Source organism: Protopterus annectens, chromosome 10.part0 (genome assembly GCF_019279795.1).
Source record: "Protopterus annectens isolate FY-2018-M chromosome 10.part0, PAN1.0, whole genome shotgun sequence".
Classification (NCBI taxonomy): Eukaryota; Metazoa; Chordata; order Ceratodontiformes; family Protopteridae; genus Protopterus; species Protopterus annectens.
The window spans coordinates 1,447,565,329-1,447,592,978 of NC_056744.1; the positions used below are offsets into that span (position 1 = coordinate 1,447,565,329).

The 27,650-nt window shown below is 38.5% G+C and overlaps 1 protein-coding gene across 1 annotated transcript in view; it reads left to right on the forward strand.

Annotated features, from left to right (window-relative positions):
• The window catches only part of RAB3B (RAB3B, member RAS oncogene family), a 369,726-nt gene that overhangs the window by 286,838 nt on the left and 55,238 nt on the right, over positions 1 to 27,650 (forward strand). The window contains exon 3 of the mRNA XM_044086073.1: positions 13,317 to 13,435. Within this exon, the coding sequence (XP_043942008.1) occupies positions 13,317 to 13,435 (119 nt within the window). The remainder of the gene's footprint in view (positions 1 to 13,316; positions 13,436 to 27,650) is intronic.

Sequence of the window (27,650 nt, forward strand, 5' to 3'; positions counted from 1 at the left end):
CATGACTTCAGATACTGCAAACAGTGCAACACAGAAAACTATAGTTTTCTGATTGCATTGCTTGAAGATATTGTAGTCAACCAGAAGGTATGTTTGCCTATTTTATTAAATTGTTTAACAAACTGACTCATTTCAGTAGGAGGAATTAAAATTAGATTGACCGTTCAAGAGTAAGAAGAATTCTAATTATCTGGAAATTGCAGCTTTTAGGAATTTATAGTCTATACTAGTTTAATTCACTGCTTGACATAGATTATAAACAACATTTGTAAAAGACATTACATTTAAACTGTAGTCTCTAGACATATTTCTGAAATCATCAGTAAGTAGATGGAGATTATATTTGCATTGTATGGGAGTAGTAAACATAAGTTGAAAGAACAAGATTTACAATGTGATATCTGAGTTTGTATTCCAGTTTAGCCCTAAAATCTGCATCCTTGGAACGTAACCAGAATGCCTAGCCCTTACTTAGAAGTATTAATTTGCTGGTGCAATATGTTATATCTTTGCAGACATGGTTTAGTTATCATTGTCAGTAAATTTGCACACTTTGTACATTCTGGTGAAGTTTCACGACAACACAGTGTAGAATTTCAGTACAGTAGTGCGTACCTTTGATGAAACTGTCTTGGAATACAAATTCATATCTCCTCATTGAATACTGGAAAGGTAAATAGTTGTGATATAGTGAAATTAGTAGACATACACGTTTTGTTTCTGTGTTCACTGTAGCTGTGCATTGCCTGTCTGTCAGACACATAGTGAAATCAGTAAACATACACATTTTGTTTCTGTGTTCACTGTAGCTGTGCATTGCCTGTCTGTCAAACATATAGTGAAATTAGTAAACACACACATTTTGTTTCTGTGTTTACTGTAGCTGTGCATTGCCTGTATGTCAGACTAAAAGTATTGTTTACATGCATGATAGGTTGATGAGATGCAACTGAGTTAAATCCTGCAGGCTCACTTCTGAATCTCAGGGCATCTTTCTTTTTTTTTATGTTTTTTTGTTAATTAGGTAGGCAAATTGCTCCATTTCTATCCCTTTCTAGCCACAAACTGAGCCACAAAGACAAGGGTAAATGCAATACTTGAGAACAGTTTAGAGTTGCAATCATCATGTTTTTAAGTGATGGGAGAGAAATAATAAAGTATCTAAAGAAAGCTCGCATGGATACATAAAGAATCTACATATCCTACACAGATAGTGATGAGAATTCACAAATGCATCCTGAAGCCTGCCACCATTAGTTCAGCATAATGAAACAAGTCACAAACAAATTTACAAAAAAGCCCAATAAAAGCCAAACTAGTAAAATAACCAAAGTCAGGAAAAACTGAAGAATAATTCCGCTTTAATAACAATTTCCAAAAACTTAGTGCTTTTTTCACCATAAAACAAATGGCAACAACCAATCATTTTCCTTAATGCATTAATTAGTGTGAAATTTTAATTAAACTGATTATTTATTAATGTATTAAGGAAAATGATTGGTTGTTGCTAGATGATGCAACTATTTATGTGAATGATTTTAGATTTTCCTCTGACTCTGATGAAGCCATTTGTTTTATGGTGAAAGCGCTAAGTTTGTGGAAATTGTTATTAAAGCGGAATTATTCTTCAGTTTTTCCTGACTTTGGTTATTTTGAAGCAAGTCACACAGCCCTGCCAAAACACTTGGATTGCAACTCTAAGAGGATATTTTTTTTGCTTATCGGATTTTACTTAGCACTACCTTGAAGCCAAACCTCCTATATCAATAGTTTCTGCTTGCTTTAAAATTGCTCTTCTGTGAAACTTGTTCCATCAGAGAAGCTCCTCACTCAGTAACTACTGCATATTTTAGAAGTGTAAGTGATTTAAGTGCACAGAACACAACCTGGAAGTTATTCTTCACAATAAATTATACTGTCTTCTTACTGTGTTGTGATCCTTTCACCATAACTTTTTCTCGTTTATAATTTTGTTATGGTGTTGCTGTTTCTATCTATTTGTGGAGTTTTTCTCCCCAGGCCTCCACTGAAAAAAGGTCATATCTGCCTAGTTGGACTTTCCTGGTTACCAAATGTCAAAGAAATAATAAATATGGCAGTGTCTTTTTTTTCAGGATAGTAAGTAGTATACAAAAGGCATCCTTTTCAGTGTATTCATTTTTAAATATTCTGCAATTTGTACAGCTGGTCAAAGACAGGACATTTGTACATTTTAGTAGTAAAAACGTTGTTCATTTCAGAAAGGAGGCAGGTAAAGTACGTTTGTGTTCATGACTTTGGGTGGAGAACTCAGTTCTGGGAGGTACTAGAGTAATGTTTCCAGTATATATTAGGGATAATACCTGCAAAAACACTGATTGGTAAATTAATCAGCTTGCAGATTGTTAGATCTTCTTTTCCTTTGCAGAGTTTCCAGTAGTTTTCTTTCTTATTTTCTTATTGTAATTGTAAGTTCTGTTGTTCCAGTTAACTGCCCATATGTCTTTTCCATAGTATATTCAACTGTGTCTCATAGTTTTTATATTTTGTTAGCCAGGTGAGCCCTTTTACAAAGGGGATTCAAAAATGATCTTATACACTATTATAGGTATTGATTTAATGATTTCATGAGTCATAAATTCATGCAGAAAACACCGTAACTGTCCAGATTTTCACAGAATGCCTAGATTTTTGTCTTATAGTTTTGGTCTGTTCCTTGTAAAATGTGTGGGCTTACTGACAAATAACTGAGGATCGCAGTCACTAAATAACAGACAATGGAGTTACATACTTTATATCCTTCAGAAAATGCATAGTAAGGCAAAACATATTACTCTATCAGTTTTTTTTAAGTTTATAAGAGCAATACTTAAAAGTTGTCCCTGATTTTTGGCCTTTGTCCCCTCATTATTTTTGGCTTTGTCCAGATATCTTGTGCTTAGCAGCTGAGAGGTATGACTTGCATTAATAAAAAATGCTATAATAACTAATCAGTCATAATGTATGGCCACAATACAGACTAGAATAATGTGAAACAGTTCAAAATGCCAAAAGAAACATACAAAATAAACATTACAGTAAACTCTCAGTTATCAGACAGCCATGGGGATTGGTAGATGCTGGATAGCTGTAGTTTCTGGTTGCTTGAGAGTTACTGTTAAAAATAGGCCTGACTAATACTGTACCCTATACTATTTGTTTGGTTTGACTTGGTCTCAGGTTGGGAAGAGAGGGAATTTATTCCTGTCTTCCTTTTTACAACTCTAAAACTCTAAAAACATAAGATATGTTTCTGCAGGGGGGAAACAGAAAGTGCAACACATGAAAATTGTACTATATTTCTTCGATTTTTTTTTCTGGTTGCTTGAGTTCCGGTTAACTGAGAGTTTACTGTCTTCCATTTCATGAAATAAATGTGTACATATATAAGCAAAACCAAGATGCACAGCTTTCTAGCGACTCAACAGTCTACAACTTGAAATATATTCTCCCATCTTAATAATTCTTTCATTTGTCAGCTGTTTTGATCTGCTGTTGAAATTGGGTATACTACAACAGCTAAAATCTGAGGTAGCAGACAACCACTTTCTCACAGCCAGAGACGCTGGTGGCTTGTAACTCGCACGGCTGGCTGCTCATGATGGAGCTCAACTGCATGTTTGGGAAACTTGTGATAGCCATCGGGATAGAATGGAGTTGCTGAACCTTGCCCAAACATAGTAGCTGAGTTTGGCCAATGTTAGTTTGACAGCTGCTGGTAGGTAGTGGGAGGGGGTGAGAGTATAGTTTATGGCTGCAGGCAGTGATTGGGAAGGGGATTTAGGTTTAAGGAGGAGGGAGATTTAGAGTTAGGGAGCAGGAGGGAGTTTAGGATTAGGGAACAATGGGGGACTTTAGGTTTAGGGAATGGGAAGGCAGTTTAGGTTTAGGGAGCTGCAGGGGAGTTTAGAGATAAAGAGCAGAAATAGAGTTTTAGGGCTGAGGAGCAATCAGAGAATTTAGGTTTAAGGAGCAGGAAGGTAGTTTTAGGTTTAGGGAGTGGGGGTAGAATTTTTGGGGTTAGGGAGTGATCAAGTACTTTAAAGTTAATGACAAGGTGGGAATTTTAGAGTTGGAGTTGAGGTTCTGGTAGAGCTTTGTAATTTGGCAAGGTTGGTTGATCTGTGGGATGGGTAATTAACTCAGATCAGCCTACTGGTAGTTAGGCACTTGCCATTTAGAGCAAGGGGTGGTGAGCAGAGTATCACTACAAGGGCTAGCATGTGAGCACTTGTAGTAGACCCATTAAAATTCTGATATCATTTTATACATGATGAATCTGAAATGGCACTGTCTGAATTACAAAAATGCCTTCTCTTACAGATTAATGTATTCATTCATTCCTTCATTTAGTTGTATATTAATACATTTATTTATTTTTAACCAGGTAGGTTGGCTGGCCCACAAACCATTTTCAGCAACCACCCAGGCTTAAGAGAGAGAAAATATACAGATTTACAAAATAAATTTGGTTTAGCAAAAGAAGACAACATCCGATAAAATTATAATATTAAAGAAAGATGAAAAGTACACTCCAGCATTAGACACAGGAGAAGGGATAACACACAGGAGCAAGTACAGGAGAACTGTACAACAGAAAAGAAACAGAATTACTATCTGATTTAACACAGTTAGTATTTAATAGTGTAATGTCCTATGCTTCCTTATCACCCATAATGCTGCAGTCTCAAATCATTCCTTATATGCTTTCTGTTATATTTCTTATCATGTAGTTATTATCTGTGTTTTGTTATTGTTGTATGCACCCATGTTTTATATAGTATGCTTCGGCTCTCTGTTGAAATGTTGAAGCTCAAATTGCAGAGTCTTGATATACTGAAAAAAAGACCAATAATATTGGCGAAGAATGAATATTGAACAATGTCTTCTCCGTAGACTTTTGTTTTTGCAGGGGGATAAGTCCCCCACCTCATCCCAAACTTGTATATACCAACTCCAAGACTGACATACCTCAGCAAAAAGGGAATAGTCAGAATAATGTCAATCTCAGACTTAGTATATGTAGGTCCAGATTTTCATTCGGTCACCACTTTTCAGGACTTGCCTATATGTGTCCTCACATCCTTAATGGTTGCCGTATGGTTCTTGATTTCACTTCCACTCTGTCAACTGTTATATAATAACAAAACCATAGGAAAGGTATGGAAATATGGCCTGCCATCTTGGGTGAAAACTGTTGGGGAGGAGAGTAATCAGTCTATAGAAGAGGTGCAGATAAGTCCCTGCATGCTCTATGGGCAGTCATTTAAGTGACAGTCAGAGTTTGGTTTGTGATTTGGGAACTGTAGCAAGGAGCAACATTTTGCTATAATTTAGTAAAGATATTTGACACTGCAAACATTCATACAAAACATGTCCTATGGAGTTGGTCACTTCAGCTTAGCACTCATAGGAATAGATAAACCACAGATGTTATTAATACATCCCAGCATATTGGAGATTTGTTATAATAGTATAATAGCTCTTTGCCTTGCGCTGAAAGCCTAAAGACATTTCTCTGAGAAGACTTTTTTTTGCATCCCAGGATGTCCAGAGACCTCGCTATAGCCCTGGCAATGGCTAAGGTTACTTAAAAACATGGCATTGTGATGGGCTAAAACACAAACTTGCTTTTAGTGTGTACTAAAAAAACTCCCTCAAACTCACTATAAGCTGTTGGTAGCCATGGTGCCCCCCATCTTATGGTTATGAATGTGTAAAATAATTCATGTAAAAATACATCATAACACAACATTATTACAAATTCATCACAACAATTCAGCATGAGTAAAATTTTAAGTAATTCCTACGTTTGTGATACACAGATCAGAGACCTTCATAGAAAACAACTACCATGTTATTTTATTTGTAAGCAGTACAACAAGCAACAAACAAAACATAAAAAATAAATAAAAAGATGATACTTGGACTAATAAATCACCACAGCTCATTCTACATCCTGTATATTTGGCTGACTTTTGAAACATAATAATCCAGTTCTAATCACAAGATGCAAGCGACTGTTACAAGTCCACGGAGCCTGCACAGCTGCATCCCATACTGAGCATGTATAGGGGTCTATATTATCATATTGCACTCTCAGAAGAGTGAACGACAGATAATCGACCCCATGTAAGTGAAAGCTTTCAACATCAAAACTTCAAAACTGGATTGGAAAATAATTGCTGTTCCGGAAAAAAAAAAAAAACAGCAAAACATTACTTAATGTGGGGGTCTGTGCCTCACACACACACACTACTTAAATATACCAACCCCAAGATCACATTACAGTGCCGAAAAGGCAAAGTAGCGAAAGTGGCCAAACTAATTCTTTCCCAGGGAAAGAATTCGCTAAACAGCCGCTTCGCTGTTTTGCCTTTTGGCGCTTTACTGTTCGACAAAGACGCATTTGACAACCTGTGTCTACGACAGCGTAATAGGGAACCTAGTAATAATACTGGGGGCCATTTTGCACAGCAGACAGCTAAATGCTCAGGTGAAGCTGAAAGGGCATTGAGTTGTTAGTAAATAAAAATCCATATTCCTTGTATAGCCATTTTTATGGCTAAGTGGTAGTACCTGAGTTATACAAACACATTCACTCATTCAGCAAACCCACAGAATGAAAAAAGCAGCATTTTTTAAGTGATGGAAATGTAATGTATCTGTCATCAAATACTGCTTGCTTAAATACCTAAGATGGCAGTTTGGATTCACGTGAGGTATTCAATTAGCAAACACCACTTTTATTTCATTTTTTTTTGTTGTTGTCTTATTTTGCTACTTACTGTAATATGTGGGCAAAATGAAGGTTATGCTATAATTTACTGAATATGTTCTATGAAGCTGATGGTCACTTCAGCTTAGCCCTCATTGCTATAACTAAAGCACAGAAGTTGTTAATAAATCCCAACATAATATACACCACAGCCATGTGTTATTGGTATGTTTTCTCATCATTTATTGAGCTTCTCAATTTGCCTCTGAGAGGGGAACTTATTGCAAACAAAGACTGACTGGTGTGGTGAGTATTCCCAGTAAACCTTATTGCCCATCTAATCACCTTTTTTCCATATACTGCCTTATCTGACACCACCTTCTACTAATAAGGTTAAAGAAAAAGTATTTTTCAAGATATTAGTTTTGAGTCATACATCATTTCATTGAAAGATGATTATTTTGTGGAAAAACAAATTCTCATTTTCATAAAAGCATTGCAGCCCTTTTCCCAGTATTAAGTCTTCTCAGAGTTGAGTAAATTATTTGTTTTTTTAATGTAAGTACATATTTTATCTAATTGTGTTTACTTTATCATATCTTATTTTCTGTTATTTTCATGATTTTATTTGCGTTATATAGATTTTGTATTTCCAGGATGTGTCTGAAATGGATCTTTAACAGATCAATTTATTACTCCAATTAACAATAAAAAATAAATAAAGGGAGTGAAGAGGGTGAAAAAAAAAACATATTGTTAGGGGACTTGCCCCTCCCAGAAAGTCATGGACAAGGTATTTCATCAAAGGTACTTTGGGAAGTTAATTGTGAATGTATAGTCTTCAATGTAATGTTGCAACCAAATGACCTAGAACTGTTTTTTTTTATCTGACAGTTACACCTACCAGAATTTGTTTGAATGAAGGTTGAATTGATAAGGTTAAAAACATAATTTTACATGCATTGCTTTGTTGGACTGTTCTTTATTTTATTTTATTTTATTTTTTTATCCTTAGAGTTTATATGGGATGATACACTTTTGGTGTGTATAAAATGTTGCCATGAGCACCTGTGCTTTTCTTCTCTGTGTAAAGCTATTCTACTTGGGCTCACACCTTATTATGAGAGGTGGTACAATTTCTGTTTCTCTCTTCTCTCTCACCTTTCCCTTGTTGTATCTGCCCATCTCTGTTTGTCTCTTTATAGAGCTAGCTAGAATTTGCATTGTGGGATAGAGTGCAGTATTACAGTTTCAGTCTCTGAGTAGGTTTATGCTTTCATTATTTGATATATGCCAAGTTACTTCAAATCCATTTTTAGACAGTGTTTTGGCCTGTTTTGATGATTTAAATTGGTTTGCAGAAGCAAAATTATTGAAATCTCACCCCCTTTCTCTTTGTCTCTATCTCTGTTTCTGAATCTGTCACACGTACACACACACACTCATTCTGGGGACTTTAGGTTTAGGGAATGGGAAGGCAGTTTAGGTTTAGGGAGCTGCAGGGGAGTTTAGAGATAAAGAGCAGAAATAGAGTTTTAGGGCTGAGGAGCAATCAGAGAATTTATGTTTAAGGAGCAGGAAGGTAGTTTTAGGTTTAGGGAGTGGGGGTAGAATTTTTGGGGTTGGGGAGTGATCAAGTACTTTAAAGTTAATGACAAGGTGGGAATTTTAGAGTTGGAGTTGAGGTTCTGGTAGAGCTTTGTAATTTGGCAAGGTTGGTTGATCTGTGGGATGGGTAATTAACTCAGATCAGCCTACTGGTAGTTAGGGCACTTGCCATTTAGAGCAAGGGGTGGTGAGCAAGAGTATCACTACAAGGGCTAGCATGTGAGCACTTGTAGTAGACCCATTAAAATTCTGATATCATTTTATACATGATGAATCTGAAATGGCACTGTCTGAATTACAAAAAATGCCTTCTCTTACAGATTAATGTATTCATTCATTCCTTCATTTAGTTGTATATTAATACATTTATTTATTTTTAACCAGGTAGGTTGGCTGGCCCACAAACCATTTTCAGCAACCACCCAGGCTTAAGAGAGAGAAAATATACAGATTTACAAAATAAATTTGGTTTAGCAAAAGAAGACAACAGCCGATAAAATTATAATATTAAAGAAAGATGAAAGGTACACTCCAGCATTAGACACAGGAGAAGGGATAACACACAGGAGCAAGTACAGGAGAACTGTACAACAGAAAAGAAACAGAATTACTATCTGATTTAACACAGAGTTAGTATTTAATAGTGTAATGTCCTATGCTTCCTTATCACCCATAATGCTGCAGTCTCAAATCATTCCTTATATGCTTTCTGTTATATTTCTTATCATGTAGTTATTATCTGTGTTTTGTTATTGTTGTATGCACCCATGTTTTATATAGTATGCTTCGGCTCTCTGTTGAAATGTTGAAGCTCAAATTGCAGAGGCTTGATATACTGAAAAAAAGACCAATAATATTGGCGAGGAATGAATATTGAACAATGTCTTCTCCGTAGACTTCTGTTTTTGCAGGGGGATAAGTCCCCCACCTCATCCCAAACTTGTATATACCAACTCCAAGACTGACATACCTCAGCAAAAAGGGAATAGTCAGAATAATGTCAATCTCAGACTTAGTATATATGTAGGTCCAGATTTTCATTCGGTCACCACTTTTCAGGACTTGCCTATATGTGTCCTCACATCCTTAATGGTTGCCGTATGGTTCTTGATTTCACTTTCACTCTGTCAACTGTTATATAATAACAAAACCATAGGAAAGGTATGGAAATATGGCCTGCCTTCTTGGGTGAAAACTGTTGGGGAGGAGAGTAATCAGTCTATAGAAGAGGTGCAGATAAGTCCCTGCATGCTCTATGGGCAGTCATTTAAGTGACAGTCAGAGTTTGGTTTGTGATTTGGGAACTGTAGCAAGGAGCAACATTTTGCTATAATTTAGTAAAGATATTTGACACTGCAAACATCCATACTAAACATGTCCTATGGAGTTGGTCACTTCAGCTTAGCACTCATAGGAATAGATAAACCACAGATGTTATTAATACATCCCAGCATATTGGAGATTTGTTATAATAGTATAATAGCTCTTTGCCTTGCGCTGAAAGCCTAAAGACATTTCTCTGAGAAGACTTTTTTTTGCATCCCAAGATGTCCAGAGACCTCGCTACAGCCCTGGCAATGGCTAAGGTTACTTAAAAACATGGCATTGTGATGGGCTAAAACACAAACTTGCTTTTAGTGTGTACTAAAAAAACTCCCTCAAACTCACTATAAGCTGTTGGTAGCCATGGTGCCTCCCCATCTTATGGTTATGAATGTGTAAAATAATTCATGTAAAAATACATTATAACACAACATTATTACAAATTCATCACAACAATTCAGCATGAGTAAAATTTTAAGTAATTCCTACGTTTGTGATACACAGATCAGAGACCTTCATAGAAAACAACTCCCATGTTATTTTATTTGTAAGTAGTACAACAAGCAACAAACAAAACACAAAAAATAAATAAAAAGATGATACTTGGACTAATAAAACACCACAGCTCATTCTACATCCTGTATATTTGGCTGACTTTTGAAACATAATAATCCAGTTCTAATCACAAGATGCAAGCGACTGTTACAAGTCCACAGAGCCTGCACAGCTGCATCCCATACTGAGCATGTATAGGGGTCTATATTATCATATTGCACTCTCAGAAGAGTGAACGACAGATAATCGACCCCATGTAAGTGAAAGCTTTCAACATCAAAACTTCAAAACTGGATTGGAAAATAATCGCTGTTCCGGAAAAAAAAAAAAAAAAAATAAACAGCAAAACATTACTTAATGTGGGGGTCTGTGCCTCACACACACACACACACACACACACACACACACACACACACACACACACACACACACTACTTAAATATACTAACTCCAAGATCACATTACATTGCCGAAAAGGCAAAGTAGCGAAAGTGGCCAAACGAATTCTTTCCCAGGGAAAGAATTAAGCTAAACAACAACGCTGTTTTGCCTTTTCGCGCTTTACTGTTCGACAAAGACGCATTTGACAACCTGTGTCTACGACAGCGTAATAGGGAACCTAGTAATAATACTGGGGGCCATTTTGCACAGCAGACAGCTAAATGCTCAGGTGAAGCTGAAAGGGCATTGAGTTGTTAGTAAATAAAAATCCATATTCCTTGTATAGCCATTTTTATGGCTAAGTGGTAGTACCTGAGTTATACAAACACATTCATTCCAGTGTTGCATACTCATTCAGCAAACCCACAGAATGAAAAAAGCAGCATTTTTTAAGTGATGAAAATGTAATGCATCTCTCATCAAATACTGCTTGCTTAAATACCTAAGATGGCAGTTTGGATTCATGTGAGGTGTTCAATTAGCAAACACCACTTTTATTTCATTTTTTTTGTTGTTGTTGTCTTATTTTGCTACTTACTGTAATATGTGGGCAAAATTAAGGTTATGCTATAATTTACTAAATATGTTCTATGAAGCTGATGGTCACTTCAGAGTAGCCCTCATTGCTATAACTAAAGCACAGAAGTTGTTAATAAATCCCAGCATAATCTACACCACAGCCATGTGTTATTGGTATGTTTTCTCATCATTTATTGAGCTTCTCAATTTGCCTCTGAGAGGGGAACTTATTGCAAACAAAGGCTGACTGGTGTGGTGAGTATTCCCAGTAAACCTTATTGCCCATCTAATCACCTTTTTTCCATATACTGCCTTATCTGACACCACCTTCTACTAATAAGGTTAAAGAAAAAGTATTTTTCAAGATATTAGTTTTGAGTCATGCATCATTTCATTGAAAGATGATTATTTTGTGGAAAAACAAATTCTCATTTTCATAAAAGCATTGCAGCCCTTTTCCCATTATTAAGTCTCCTCAGAGTTGAGTAAATTATTTGTTTTTTTAATGTAAGTACATATTTTATCTAATTTTGTTTACTTTATCATATCTTATTTTCTGTTATTTTCATGATTTTATTTGCGTTATATAGATTTTGTATTTCCAGGATGTGTCTGAAATGGATCTTTAACAGATCAATTTATTACTCCAATTAACAATAAAAAATAAATTAAGGGAGTGAAGAGGGTGAAAAACACATATTGTTAGGGGACTTGCCCCTCCCAGAAAGCCATGGACAAGGTATTTCATCAAAGGTACTTTGGGAAGTTAATTGTGAATGTATAGTCTTCAATGTAATGTTGCAACCAAATGACATAGAACTCTTTTTTTTATCTGACAGTTACACCTACCAGAATTTGTTTGAATGAAGGTTGAATTGATAAGGTTAAAAACATAATTTTACATGCAATGCCTTGTTGGACTGTTCTTTATTTTATTTTATTTTATTTTTTTATCCTTAGAGTTTATATGGGATGATACACTTTTGGTGTGTATAAAATGTTGTCATGAGCACCTGTGTTTTTCTTCTCTGTGCAAAGCTATTCTACTTGGGCTCACACCTTATTATGAGAGGTGGTACAATTTCTCTGTTACTCTCTCTTCTCTCTCGCCTTTCCCTTGTTGTATCTGCCCATCTCTGTCTCTTTATAGAGATAGCTAGAATTTGCATTGTGGGATACAGTGCAGTATTACAGTTTCAGTCTCTGAGTAGGTTTATGCTTTCATTATTTGATATATGCCAAGTTACTTCAAATCCATTTTTAGACAGTGTTTTGGCCTGTTTTGATGATTTAAATTGGTTTGCAGAAGCAAAATTATTGAAATCTCACCCCCTTTCTCTTTGTCTCTATCTCTGTTTCTGAATCTGTCACACATACACACACACACTCATTCTTTAATCAGTGCAAATTGTGCGTAGTGCAAAACTTGTGGAATTTGTCTTGGTATGCAGTATTTTTCTGAAAACTGAATATTTGCATTAAATTAAATACATGAAAAGTTTAAGCAGTTTTGTTAACTGAACATACAAAATTTTAGAGTGTTTTCTATTACTTACAGGAAGCCAGAGGAAAGAGATATTGTTGCACTGGGTTAAACAATAGATTCATGGGGTCACTGAAAGGCCGGACACACAGTTCACTGCTTTTCTTCTCAGTGGAGGTAGGGTAGGAGACCATAGAACAGTGATTGCAGGAGACACCATGATTCAACTAGTACAAGCTACTAGATATCAGAACCAAGGGAGTGTCGATGTCAGGGTTACTAGCATATCACAGTGTCACTATATAAACCATCCCTGAAAGAAAAAAAAATACTTTTTTTTTTTTGTGATGACTACACAGATGCTGTTGCAGGAATTACAGTACCAGTAACGGTAAACTGCTGTTTGTAAGACTTCATTCCTCAGAGGTGTAACTACCTTCTTTAGAAAGCATACAGTAGCTTAGTATTTGTATAGGACAGTGACAGGGAAGGAATCACAATCCAGTAGGAGTTCACACTGCCATGTTAGGCAGGCTGTAGTGGCCAGAAGTGAATTTAGAGCACCAGGTTAAGAAAATGAAGTAAAATAAAAAATGTTTTGGTAGTATATTTCTGCACAAAAGAGTTAAAGATTGGAACTGTTTTATTTAGGACACAGCTGGACAAGAACGATACAGAACCATTACAACGGCGTACTACAGGGGAGCAATGGGATTCATTCTCATGTACGACATCACAAACGAGGAGTCCTTCAGTGCTGTGCAGGACTGGTGAGTAATAAAATTCACACATTCTCATTTATCACGCCATCCTATGCTTGTTTGATCTTGTCAAGCCTGAAATAATATGTGCCTTATTAGAACAAGACGTACTATAGTTTGCAGAATATAAAGACAGTGATGGATTAGTATCCACACTGAAGTATATGTCTGCATCAGTACATTCATGAGCTGTAAAGACACATGACAGCAAAATCTGATGGCTTGCTGGTTTTCATATCTCAAGATAAAGCTATGTAAATGTACAATGTTATTATGTACTCCACTTCTTGTCAGTGAACTGCGGGAGGCACGTAAGTGTTGCTGCCATGAGTAACTTACTGATTCAGTATGATATATATATATATATATATATATATATATATATATATATATATATTTTTTTTTTTTTTTTTTTCTTCTGCAAAGTCAGGTTTTCAAAGCAGATTAATTGTACCGAGTTTGCTCTCATTAAACAAAGTGTGTATGTTCATCGTGTTACACTGCTGCAGTCATCACACTTAGGTTATCCTGCCGTCAGGTGGTCCCGCAGTCGGACAGAATTCCAAAGTCTTGGTCCGGCGTCGGTTGCTGTCGCTTCTTCTCTGACGTCAGTGCGCCAGGGGTATATAAGATGCATCCGACACCATTTTCTTCAGTCTTTCTTGCCGCATGGTGCCCGAAGCCGAAGCAGTTCACAAGTGCCGGTTGGCCGACTCCTGATATTTTCGATTTTGAATTTCAGATCTGAAGTCTTCAATAAAGCTAAGTACCCCATTGGGGAAACTTTTTTTCTTGCCTCAGACCGATGCCAGAAAAAGTTAATAATTGTATTTCTTGTGCGAAGCAAATACCTCATAAGGACTTCCACTCTTACTGTATTCCATGCCTAGGCCCTGATCACGACGTCACTAGTTGTCGGTTTCGTGCTAGATTTAACAAACGCACTATAAAAAGACGTTTTGATTTTGCTTTGCACTACTTTGGCCGAAGGTTCAATTATACTATGCCGTCGGATCAACCGACGACCGCAATTCCGAAAAAATGCAAAGACAAGGATAAAGACAGGCATCTGAGGTCCAAAACCGATGACGAAACCTCTTCTAGGCCAGTCGCCGGTTCGCAGGTTCTCAGTGAGGCGCTTTCGCAGCCCCTGACACCTGCTACCTCACTGCCACAGGCCGCCTCTGACTCCCATGTGGAGACAACTAGGCCTCTGGAAACTCAAGGTATTGGGCCTACGGAAACTAATCCCTCAGATGGGTCTGGAGCCGCTGAGCAGGCACCGGCTTCTGTGGGTGTTTTCAGAACTTCACAACTTACCATTAAATCAACAGCCAAGACAAAGGTACCATTAAAGACAAAGAAAAAAGTACAGCATTCCCCTGGACAGTCCTCCATGCCTAAGAAACAGATGCTTAAAATAGCCGAAGACCTCATTACTCTAATCAGGGGTTCCCATCCCCCTCCTGAGAAAAGGCCTAGGCAGGATACAGACTATGACTCCTCTGATCAGATTTCCATTTCCTCTGATTCCTCTTCAGACCAGGGATACTTTTTACCCCCCCTATGAGGACTCTGATGCTGAGGACTCTATCCCTTCAACCTCTCCTCCTGAGGATTACTCTTTTGGGGAAACTTTACATACCATGAGGGAACATTTCCATTGGGAAAGTCAGGAATACTCAGAATCCAAGAAAAGGCTCAGGGATTTCCTCTTATTGCCTCAGCACAGGCCCCTGGCTATTCCGCCTGTACTAGACATTGTGAATGATGTGTTCTCTGAATCCAGCTTATCTCCTGACTCTTTGCCGACTGCGGGACCGCCTGACAGCAGGATAACCCAAGTGTGATGACTGCAGCAGTGTGAACACTCGAACATCTACATTTATGGTAGGTACAAAACTGTACTGTGTGTAGCAGAATTTATGGGCAGTTGTATACAGATGTAGCACTGTAGCAGAATAAAGTAACACTATCAGGCCTTTAGTATAACATGTGAGGTTATAGTTAGTGGGTTTTTTTTCACCATTTGAGACCTGTTGAGTGTAAATTTTTATCTTCAGAGGTGACCTGTTAGATCCGATATTGAATTTTCCATATGCAGAATAGCTATTTCTAAACCAAGAGGTTGTTTTACAGGATGCTGTCTTGAGCCCTACCCCAGTATAAATGTCTTGCAGTTTATTTATTTGTTTACTACAAATGTAGCAAACAGTTGCTACAGTTTATACCCTGCCTGCACGAAGCACTATGGTGCTCATATTTCAGTTTTTTTTTTATTCTTCTATTTAAACTGTATCAAACTGGCTGCTATAAATGTAGTAAATAGTTGCTACAGTTTACAACCTCTCAGGATGCACAGAGCACTACAGCACTCAAGGTTTAGTTAAAAAAAAAAAAAAAAAAAAGATTTTTTTTTTACTTTTGAATTGTAGCTAACTGCTTGCTACCATGTAGCAGGAAGTCACTACAGTTTAGTCCACACATGGAGTGCTACAGCACTCAGGTTGACTGCAAATGCAATACCAGCTTTTAAAATTTGGTATTGCATTAAAGAGTAATAAGGATCGACTGACCGCATCCCCCAAACACTTTGCACCCAGGCTGTTGCCCTTCCTGCCGTGCCCTAGCTACGCTACTGCCTTGAACACATCATTGAGCAGGTGGAGCTTAGGTTCATGGTGTACTCTTGAATGGCAGGATACACAGCAACCTGAGTATTGTATAGATGTCCTTCCTTGGATCACTGTTGCAGTATTCCATTGCTAATGCTAAGTCAAGATAGTGGCACCTTGTGTGGCAGCAATGTCTGTGGCTCCAGTTGAGCACTTTGTTTTTGTTTTGTGCTTATGCGTATTGTTAATCTGTAGGTCTGCTTGCCTGGTCGAGTATGTCCATTTGTCTGCAGTCATAATGTCTGTGACATCCCTGATGTAAGTTTTTGCTTTTTTTTTGGAACTTGCAACTTGGAAGTAATGCCTTCAGTAGTGAGTTGGGCCAGATGCAGAAGTGAAGGCTGAAACTGGTGCTGGTGATGGTAATGAAGTAGATGGTGAAGATTGAGGAGAAAGGATCGTTTGATTGGTTGTGATTGTTCAGGTCTGCAGGTGGGGGTGGTTGTAAGGTCTGCGAGGTCAGAGGGTCTGGAGTGGGACTTGGATTTACTGGTGCTGGAGTGGAGATGTGACAGTTTGTAGCTTATTTGCCTTTGGTTGGACTGGGTCTTGGATGATTTTAGTGCTGGCGTGGAGATGCGGTGGTTGAAGCTTTTGTGCCTGCAGTTAGTCTGGGACTTGGTTGCAGCTGGTGCTGGAGTGGGAGATGCGGCGATTAAAGCTTCTATGCCTTTGGTGGCTCATTACGGTTATTATGTGTATTTGTTCAGTGTTGCTGTGTTAATATTTGTGTTTTTGTTGAGCTTGGAGGAATGTAATTTCATTCAGCTGTGCACGTGTGTGTGGTTGAATGACAATAGTTATTTCTGACTTTTGACTTTGAGTTAATGGGTGATACTTTCAGACTTCCCAGAGAACATACATCAAGTCCTTGTTAGGGAAGTGGTACCAGGCATTTTAATCAAGGATCTGTCAGGGTTGTGAAACATTGTGATTTGTTAGGGTGACATTTTATTTATTTATTTATTTATTTATTTATTTATTTATTTATTTATTTATTGGCATTTGTTAGCAGATTTGGTCCAACTGGGCTTGTGGCCCATTTTCAGTGGAGACCCGAGGAGAAAAGCTCCAAAAATACACAGTGCTCCAATTAATATAGCACAGTACAGTTTACAGTACTTAGAATATTAAAGTCAGAAAAAGCATTACAGAAGAAATTTGTTAACAGGAAAATAAACAGAAACAGGGCAAAGAGTATGCACAAAGGCTTTGGTCCAAAGCTTATACAGAGAAATAACAATATGTTTACATATTTACATAGGAATTAATCCTTCAGCAAAAAAAAAAAAAAATGATTAAAGTTCAGGAAATATCTTTCAGGTACAGAAGTGGTTGAGAGGGGAGGAACTATTTGGAAATATGAAGGGTATAAGGAGATTAGGTTGGGTCTTGGCAAGGGCAGGTTTTGGAGTTAAATAGAAGAAGTTTGAGTTCCTTTTTGAATTGTGATGGCTGGGTGATGATACATATATCAAGGGGAAGTTTGTTCCAGGCATGGGCAACAGTGTGTTTGTATAGAAGTTTGCCTAGTGATTTCTTGGGTTGGTAGGTATCTAGTAATTGCTGGTTAGATGTACGGAGGGTCCGAGTTGGGGAGTAGATAGAGACAAAAGCAGAGAGCTGGACATGATAAGGGTTTATAAAGAATAGAATGTAGTATTTGAAATTGTGATAGCAGTAATTGTTGAGGGAGTTTGAGCCATTGGAGAGAGTTTAGGGCAACGCAATGATGTGCATTGTAAGGAGAGTTAATGGTGAATCTAGCTATCTTATGGTAGGTTTGTTGAAGTTTATTCAGGGTTTTGGCTTGAATATTAGTAAGAACTGGGGCAGTATAAAGAATTGAGGGAAGGAGGAGAGCTTGTGCAAGGAGGAGTCTGGCATGGGGGGTTAGAAATTTTTTGTTACACTGTAGTAGACTAAGGTTTTGGTGTGTCTTTTTATGCATTGGAGTATGTGTGAGTTGAATTTGAGTTCATCATCGATGATGACTCCCAAGAGTTTCATGTGAGTTTCAGGTTGGATAATAGAGGATGAAATAGTAAAGGTCAAATTATGGTGAATAAGAGTGCGGGGGAGAAAGAGCAAGAGTTTAGTCTTTTTATGATTAAGGATCATTAGATTATCAGATAACCACTGTTCAGTTGATAGAAAGGCATTTTGGGTTAGGGGATGGAGTTCAGAGATGTGTGAAATGGAGATGAGGGTTGAGGCATCAGCGTATTGGATGAGGGAAGACTGCGTACAGGATGTATAGGGATCATTGGTGAAGACATTAAACAGAAGGGGACCTAAGATGGAACCTTAAAGAACTTCAGTTGGTACAGGAATGAATGAAGAGAAGGATGAGAGACATTTAACAGATTGCTGTCGGTAAGATAGGTAACTGGAGAACCTGGCAAGGGAGGTGGGAGATAGGTTGAGCTTAGCAAGTTTGGATAGCAGTAGGGGATGGGAGACAGTATCTATAGCTTTGGAAAGGTCTAGGAAGAGACAAGATATGAGTTTATTGTTAAATAGGGCCTCAGCAATGGTGTGAGTGAAGGATAGGAGGGCTGTAGTTGTACTGTGGTTAGAACGAAAACCATGCTGGGTGGGAGTGAGGAAGTTGTGCTGGAGGAGGTAGTTAAGAAGCTGAGAGTAAATGCATTTTTCAAGAATCTTAGAGATGGGGGGTAGGATAGCAATGGATCAGTAGTTAGATGGATCTTTGGAGTTGCCACCTTTATGTAGGGGAATAGTGAAGAAAGATTTCCATAGGGTAGGAACAGTAGAGTCTAGAATTGATATGTTGATTAGTATGGCTACAGGATAGGCAATGGATTCAACAGCAACTTTGAGGAAGGTAGGAGGTAGATTGCCAGTGGCGGGTGAGCAAGGTTTGAGCTTTAGAAGAAGAGATCTGATATAGGAAGTAGAGACAGGGTGAAACAAGAATAGATTTATGTTAGGAGGATTAGGGGGGGGTTGGTAGAGAGGTTGTGCTGCAGTTGGAAGGTATGAGAGTTTGGATTGTGTCAATAAAGTGTTTATTGAGTAGGGTAGCGGTTTCTTGGGATTTATTGGGATAAGGGCATGGGGTTGAGGGACAGCCAGGGGAAAGAAGTTTGTTAAGAGATGACCAAAACCTCTGAGGATTGGATTTGCAATTAAGTTGAGCAGAGTTGTAATAAGACTGCTTGTCTTTGTTGGTTTGTTTCTTTGTAAGATTCCTTAGATGTCTATATTTGTATAGGAGGGGAAGTTCATTTGTTTTTAGCCATGCTTTCCAGGCACTATCCCATCTGTGCATGAGGGATCTGGTTTCCTTGGAAAGTCAAGGAGAGTAATTTCATTCAATCCTAATCTTCCTTGACGGAGCAAGGGAGTTTAGGATATTCAGGAAGATGGTATTGAACATACTAACTGCGTCATTGAGAGGGATTTGTCTCTAAGGATGGACCATGGGCCTCAAAACAAAGAAAAAGAAAAAAAATGTTTCTCACACACAGACATCTCAGGAAAAGGAATGGCTTGGATTTTCACAAGGCTTATACAAGGCCATTTTTCCTTGAAGCCCCCTTACTTCCTTCCCCTCCACTCTATCACATGTCCCTCCATTGGAAACACAAGACAAATCTTCATCTGAGAAGGAGGTTGAAGAATTTGATTCAGATGAAGATTCCTTCTCCTGGACATCTTGCTTCAGATGATGGGGGCAATTTTTTGACTGACTCCCTTACAGAAGAGATTTCTTTTGGGGATATGATTACTAGGATAGTGCAACATTTTGAATAGGAATCCAGACAAATCACTGAAATACAAAAAAGATTCTATGACTTGCTTGAGGTTGGAGGTCTAAAACCCACCCCACTTCCCTCAGTGTTAGCTATTTTCCTGGATAATTTTGCATTCACTACTTTTCCCCTGATTCCCAGCCTCCATCTCCCAAAAAAGCCTGACAAGTTTTATAAGGTCTCAGTCTAAAACCTTCCATGTGTACCCTCCTCTAGGGAACTGAACAAGGAGCTTCAATCCTCACCACTGACACCAGTGAGGAATGTTCACTGAGAGAAAAGTAGACATACACAGTATTTTCAAATGCAGCTCTCTACACCAAGTACAGTTTCCCTTAAGAGCACACATGGAATGCACACTCAAGTCATGGGGTTGGACTTCCTCTCCAGGCCCCAAATAAGACTCAACATGGACCACCTCAGAGTTGAGTCCTCAGCCGGCTGTTCTAAGCCAAGTCCTCCACCACTCTGTGTAAAGTCAGTGCTCTGTGTCCCTGTTCCAAGTAGCTGACACACACACACTCTTTGAGATTTGATTTTCACACACATGTGCATGCACACACACACACACACACACACACACACACACACACACACACACACACACACACACACACACCTGGGAAAGGCTGGCACAACTTACTCGCTTTGCCACCTCCACTCAGACTCTAAGGTAGATTCACTGCCACCAGCCAACTACTTTAAGGCTCTTACCAGAGTATCCAATTGCTCTCAGTAAAAACAGTAAGGTTGTCAAGAATGTGGAGCCTCAGTGCCACTAAATAAATGCAAGTGCTCTCAAAGGTTAAATATTTTCTAAAGGACCAGCCACAATGAAAGGTATAGATATATTTAATGATTGTTTGTGTCTTTCGGCTTTTCCCGGTTAGGGGTCACCACAGCAGAACTCCGGTCCGCTAATGATTGGCAGTAGATTTTTATGTGCTGGCTTGCCGGGCCTAACGCACAACCTTCAACGAAGGAACGCCCATTCGCGCATGTCGCCACACAGAAGACGCTCTAACTGAGAATCAAACGGACAACGTCTAACTGTAAACAACAACGCTACCGCAGCACCACCACCGCAGTATATAGATATATTTAATGATAAATAATGAAAAAGAAAACATGAAAATACTGAATATCTATTTACAGTAAACACCAGAGTTTCAATTCACAGGAAGTAGTAAAAAAAAAAAAACAACACAGATTAAAAGACTCAGACAGTTACAAAAAAAAAAAAACATTTAGCTAATCTCACTATGTTTTCCCAGCTGACTGATGAAACACAATTCCCTGGTTATTTACTAAAGCAAGGCAAGATGAAGGTGGACAAGTGTCTTTGTTGTCAGGTTTTAGAAACAGAGTGCATCTATCACATCTCTCACTAGTATTTAAATACCATTTTAGTGCTGGCCACAAAATTACATCACATCTAATCACCTGATCCTGTGGTTCTCACAATACCACCTCACCAGATATTGTGCCAGGATTTGGCACAGATGTGTCACAATACACAGATATAATTTTAGCTAAAGACTTAATACAGCATCTGGAAGGTATAAAACAATTCCAACACTTCTACCTTTCCTGCAGAAAGGCTTTTCATAGACCTTATGTCTCTGGTTGCATTCAGACTTGTGAGAGGATCTTTATGGCCTAAACCAAGTCATTACATTTCAGGCTATTTTTCTTAAGGCTAGCTGAGCTGAACTTAGCCCTTTCCCTTCCAGTATCTTCTGTTAAAATGTATACATTTCAGCAGTTGCAACAATACAGCCTGTCATACATGACTCACTGTTGATACATTTTTAACATAGTCAAGCAGTTTTACAAATACATTTTTAACACAAGCATCTGTACAAATCAGTTTGATATTCAAATGACATGTAATTCTTTACAAAACTCCAGCTAGCTATGCTGGCACATGTTACACATGCACTGCCCTATTCCCTCTGGCATAGCTGGCACTGTCTCACATCATCACATACGTGTGTGTGTGTGTGTGTGTGTGTGTGTGTGTGTGTGTGTGTGTATGGGGGGGGGGTGTCCATCCAAGCATCCATTTATGTGGCTAAGTGTCTGGATTTGTGTATACACTCACATGTGTGTCCTTACTTTCTGTACATACTTGTTTGTGCATGCATATCATTTGTACATGCATATGCACATCTGCACATATAAAGCACTCAAACCTATCCCCCTACACACACACACACACACACACACACACATGCATATATACAAATTTACTCACCGCCCAACAAACACATGCATATATACAAATGCATAGACACACACACACACACACACACATGAATATGTACACATATACAGATGCACACACATAAACATATATTTGCCTCTGTAGGTATGTTTGCTTTTTGCATATACGTGTGTATCGGATGGCGCAGTGGTACAGCGGTAGCATTGTCACCTCACAGCAAGAAGTTCTCTGGTTCGATTCTTGGCTGGGGTGCCTTCTGAGTGGAGTCTGCATGTCCTCCCTGCATTCCTGTGGCTTTCCTCCAGGTGCTCCAGTTTCCACCCTTGTCACAAAGACATGCATCTGGAGTGTTTCTCCCTGGGCCTCCGCTGAAAATTGGCTTTGTTCCAAGTCGGACTTTCTCAGTCAACAAATGTTTAATAAATAAATAAATAAATAATATATATGTATATATATATATATATATATATATATCTCCTAGGATCATAGGAGGTTACTAGGCTAATGGCCCCAGGGCCTTTACAAGCCTAGCCAAGCGTTTATCCCCAAAAAAGAAACCTCAGTCAGCACCTGTCACCCCTGTCATTCAGGGACACAGGTGGAACCCCTGGGACAAATTTGTGGCTTCCCATCTACTCATCAAGGTTTTGCTTGAAGAGGGTCAACAATGTACTCTGTTAGACGTGTATGGGAAGTCTATTTCAGAGATGGGGCAGCCTCTGGGAGACAAACCTGTCTCTTCAGCAGGTTTTCTTAATGTTGCATATTAGATTTAGGCCTTTCGAGCAGGTAATGTGTGAGGAGTTAAACATATGGATATGGAGTATCTGTAGAAGGGCAGGGTCTGGATTGCCTTGTAGGCAAGACACAGATCACCTCTGAGCAATCTGCACAGTGCCAAGTAGAGTGATAGGGATTTGAGCCTGCCCACATAGGACATGTGCTGGAGGCCATGGATTCTCTTTGTGAGGTACTACTGTGGCCTTTGCAGCTGGTGCAGGTGTTTGGAGAGGTACATACCAAATGGGGCATTATATTAAATTATTGGCCTAATGAGGGAGAAGTACAGAAAGGTAATGACCTCCTTTTTTCTGGATGCAATCCCTTTACTTATGAGATGAACCAAGTAAAAGGCTTTTCTGACCACTGCCACTACATGATGGCCAAATGTGAGATTGTTGTCAACCTGTGTACACAGGTCTCTCACCACAGATTGTGTGGCTAGGTGGTTGCCGTTGATGTGGTAATCAGTAGGGGCCATGTTTTTGCTGAATGGTATGATAATACATTTGTTTGCATTTAACTTAAGGCCATGAGTTTGGCACCAGTCATTTGTTGCTGTGAGACCCTCTTGCAGTGTGTTAACATCATTTGGTGAGTCAGTGACAGCATGCAACCTACAGTCATTCACAAACTTGGTCAATCACAGGCCTTTTGTCTTTGCCTGGACATTTGAGAAGTAAATGCCAAACAGTAGGGGTCCCAGGACAGATCCCTGGGAACACCACTAATGACAGGTCTGCTGTTAGAGGTGGAGGCCACTATTTTGATCATGTGGGTCCTATCAGTGAGCCAGTTGGCCACCCACCTGATGAGATAGAGAGTAGCGCCAAGATTTGTTAGCTTTTCGATGATGCCTGAGGGATTGTATCAAAGGCTTTGGTCAAGTCAGGGTAAGCTATGTGTACTGACTTTCCCTCATCCAGGGCTGTGGTGACAGTCTTAAAAAAGTCAACCAGGTTCAACAGGCCCTATCCAAGGCAAAGAATACAGCTTCCATGGGACCTGACAGTATCCCAGGCTGTATTCTGCATCATCTCCAGCAAGACCTAGCTTTGCCATTGAGCACCCTATTCAACCACAACCTAAGTACAGGCTTCATTACAGCAGGGTGGAGAACTGCCATTGTCATCCCCTTACACAAAGGTGGTGCCACTACTAACCCTGGAAATTATCGCCCCATTAGCATGACAAGTCTGATCTGTAAAGCCATTGAACATATTATTATGGACCTTTAACACTTGATTTACAGAGATGTGAGGTGCAGGACAAGTATCGGGGATGTTGAATGGGCCTTTGGGGGGGACAGGGGTTGAATATTGCAATGAACCTATCAGCTATCAGTTTGGCTAAGCCAACAGGATCAGTGTAAGTGGTATCGTTACGTACTAATTCAGAAGAAACCTGGGCTTTGTCATGGAGGTTTCTGATGTAAGTAAAGAAGGCTTTGTGGTTTCCCTTTGTTTCGGAGGCTAGATTAGATTCATAATTGGCTTTGGAGGTTTTCCCTAGTGATCTAATTTGCTTGTTGAGGCTAAGGAGGGAGTTTTTCCAATTGACAGCTGGTGACAGCTCTTGCCACTCCTGAAAGCTTTATCGCATTGGCCAAACACTACCATTTGTATTAACATTAATTTCACTCAGTATAATCGGGTACTATTATAAGAGCCTTGCAGTAAGTTGGTAAGCTATGTGTACTGACTTTCCCTCATCCAGGGCTCACACATACACACGCGCACGCACAGACACACACACACACACACACATATAGTTATATATATATATATATATACATATATATATATATATATACATATATATATATATATATAGAGAGAGAGAGAGAGAGATAGATAAACAGCAGTGTAATACAATAAATAATAAATGACAAAGCTTGATAGCTTTATTGAAAGGAGACTGGCTTCACTTGTACAGCTTCATTAGTGCAATCTAAATACAGAAGCAAGCTATTGCTGCTGCAATAAAAAGAATACAAAGTCACATGATCTAATTTAATGGAATAATTTAACAAAATCAAGACATAAAAGAAAACTCAAAAGCACACTACTGCTGTGAAACAAAAAAAAAACACTGAAACAGGAATATTCTCAGCAAAAATCGTAAAGTGAAATGTAAATAAATAAACCAAATGATTATTTCATTATCAAGGTGTTCATCTGGTATGATAGATATGATATGCAGTCACATTATTAGATTCAAAAACATTCTGTCATGGTAGAGGGGTAAAAATAACTAACAAGAATGTTCTGTGTAAAAACTTTAATATATAAAAGAATATAATAAGCCAAGTTTGTTTTTTTTCATTCCCCAAGCATCCCTCGAATGGATTATATATGGTACACAGGCACATATTTTAATTGGAAGATACATTCTACAGAATCAATGTTCAGAACTGTTTTTAAATAATCAGGTAGATTATTTTGAAAATGACAGTTATGAATTGATCCTTGTATAATATATGCAAAATATTTTTTCAGATTTAATAATAATAATAATCATAATAATAATGCTCAAACTAAATTGAAAAAATGTGACTATCAGAGTTAGAAGCATCCAAATTATCCTGAGTATACCCCTGGCTCAGAGATGTAAATCTGTTAGCTGAATTTTATGTTCAAAAGTCTACTGAGTATCATATATACATCTGATCCTCAAGTACTGTAATCTGGATAAATTCTGTTTCATATGTCTAGGGTGACAACGACTGTGTAAAAAAAGAATTTTTACTGAATGGCTTAAGGAATACTGTAGCTAATGGAGAAACATTAGATTTAGTAACCCGTACATCCAAGAATTCAGTAGAGCATAAGTCATATTTATAAAACATCCACCACCAAATAACGGAACACTTTTATTGTAAAATTATAAAAACTGTAAGCGCTTTCGCGACTAACATCACTTCTTCAGACCATTTTAAAACACCCTCTTAAATTGTATTTATTTATTTATTTTACATTTGTTGACCAGGATTGCCCGACTGCATCCATGTCCATTTTCAACAGAGGCCCGGGGAGAAAAGCTCCAAGATAAAACAGATACAGTAAAAACAATAAAAACATAATTACTTACATGGTATTTACAAAGACTACATAGGCAAACATGATTAGACAAGTTCACAGGTTAAAAGTTACCCCTGGTTACAGTCAGGGGAAAATTAACAGTAGCTAGTTTATTAGATTATTCACATTCATGATGAGAGTTAGCCAGGCTTGTTGCAGTGGCAGTCAGTTTAGGGCCAGATGTTGTTTGAGTTTGGTTTTAAATTGGCCTAGAGAGGAAAGCAAAATAATATCAGCTGAAAGTAAATTCCAAGCTCTGCCTGCAGAGTTTGCAAAGAGGGCATCACCAGCTGCATTGTTAATTTTGATTGCTTGAATTAGTAGTTTGTTCGAGGATTGAAGCAGTTTTGGATTGTTATGGGGGGTGATAATATGTCTAGCGGCTGGTGTATTATCTGGATTATAGAGGAGATTGTTAGCCATGATCAGCAGGTTATATTGGATTAGACTGGGAAGTTCTAGCCACTCAAGCTGTTTAAGGTTGATGCGGTGGTGAGTTCTAAAAGGCAGGCCACTGGCAAACCTGGCAAAGTGATTGTAACAGGTTGACAGTCCATTAATTCAGATTTGTTTAGATTGGAGAGAAGGGGGTAAGCGTATAGAAGTGTTGAAAGCAGGTGAGAGCAAGCTATGGCCATCTTAGCTGAAGGGGTTAAGAAGGCTTTTATACTATACAGTGACCCAAGTTTTTTATTGATGGTCTTGATTGTTTGACTTACATGTAGGTCAAATTTAGGTTGTTGTTAATAATGACACCTAGTAGTTAGTAATATGTATACCAATAAAACATTGTCCAATAAAAATGAAAATGGAATTAAACAATAAACAGTGAATATTAATACACTAAAATACTTATCAACCAATCAAGTATAACCTAAACAACAACTAACATATCTGATGCTTAAAAGACAAGCCCTAACCTATCACAGGCATTGAAACACCTTCACTGTGATTGGATATTCAGCCACAACCCTCAATACTTATTGTATTTTATTCATCAAATCGAATTGCAAATCTGTTCATTTTCACCAATCAGGGTCGGAAGCCATCATCCTATGGTTCCTCATGCCTACTAAAATTGACCAATCCTACATGTTGTTATTCAAAAACTGAGTGAAAGATATAAGCTGCTCTAAACCCCCATGTGATGTCCCCACTCTGGGCAAGTAATCAAGGAGCCTGAATCCTCACCACTGACACTGGAGAGGGACATTCACTTGGAACAAAAATGGATAAACCCAGTATTTCCAGATGCAGCTCTCTGCATCAAGCACAATTTCCCTTAAGAGCACACAGAGAACACACTCAGTCTGGGAGCTGGTTTCTCTGTCTCTCCAGATCCCCAGTAAGACTCCACACTGGCACAGCTGTAGGGTTGAATCCTCAGCCAAGTGTCCAAGCCAAGTCCTCCAGCACCCTGTCTGTGAAACCAGTGGTTTGTGTCTCTGCTCCAAGCAGCTGACACACACACACACACACACACACACACACACACACACACACACACACACACACACACACACATTCTCATTGAAATTTGATTTGCACACACAGAAACACCTGGGAAAGGCTGGCACAGATTTACTAGCTATTACTACTTCTCCCCAGACTATAAGGTAGTTACACCACCACCAGACACTCCCAAACCAACTTACTGCAAGGCTCTTATAATAGTACCCGATT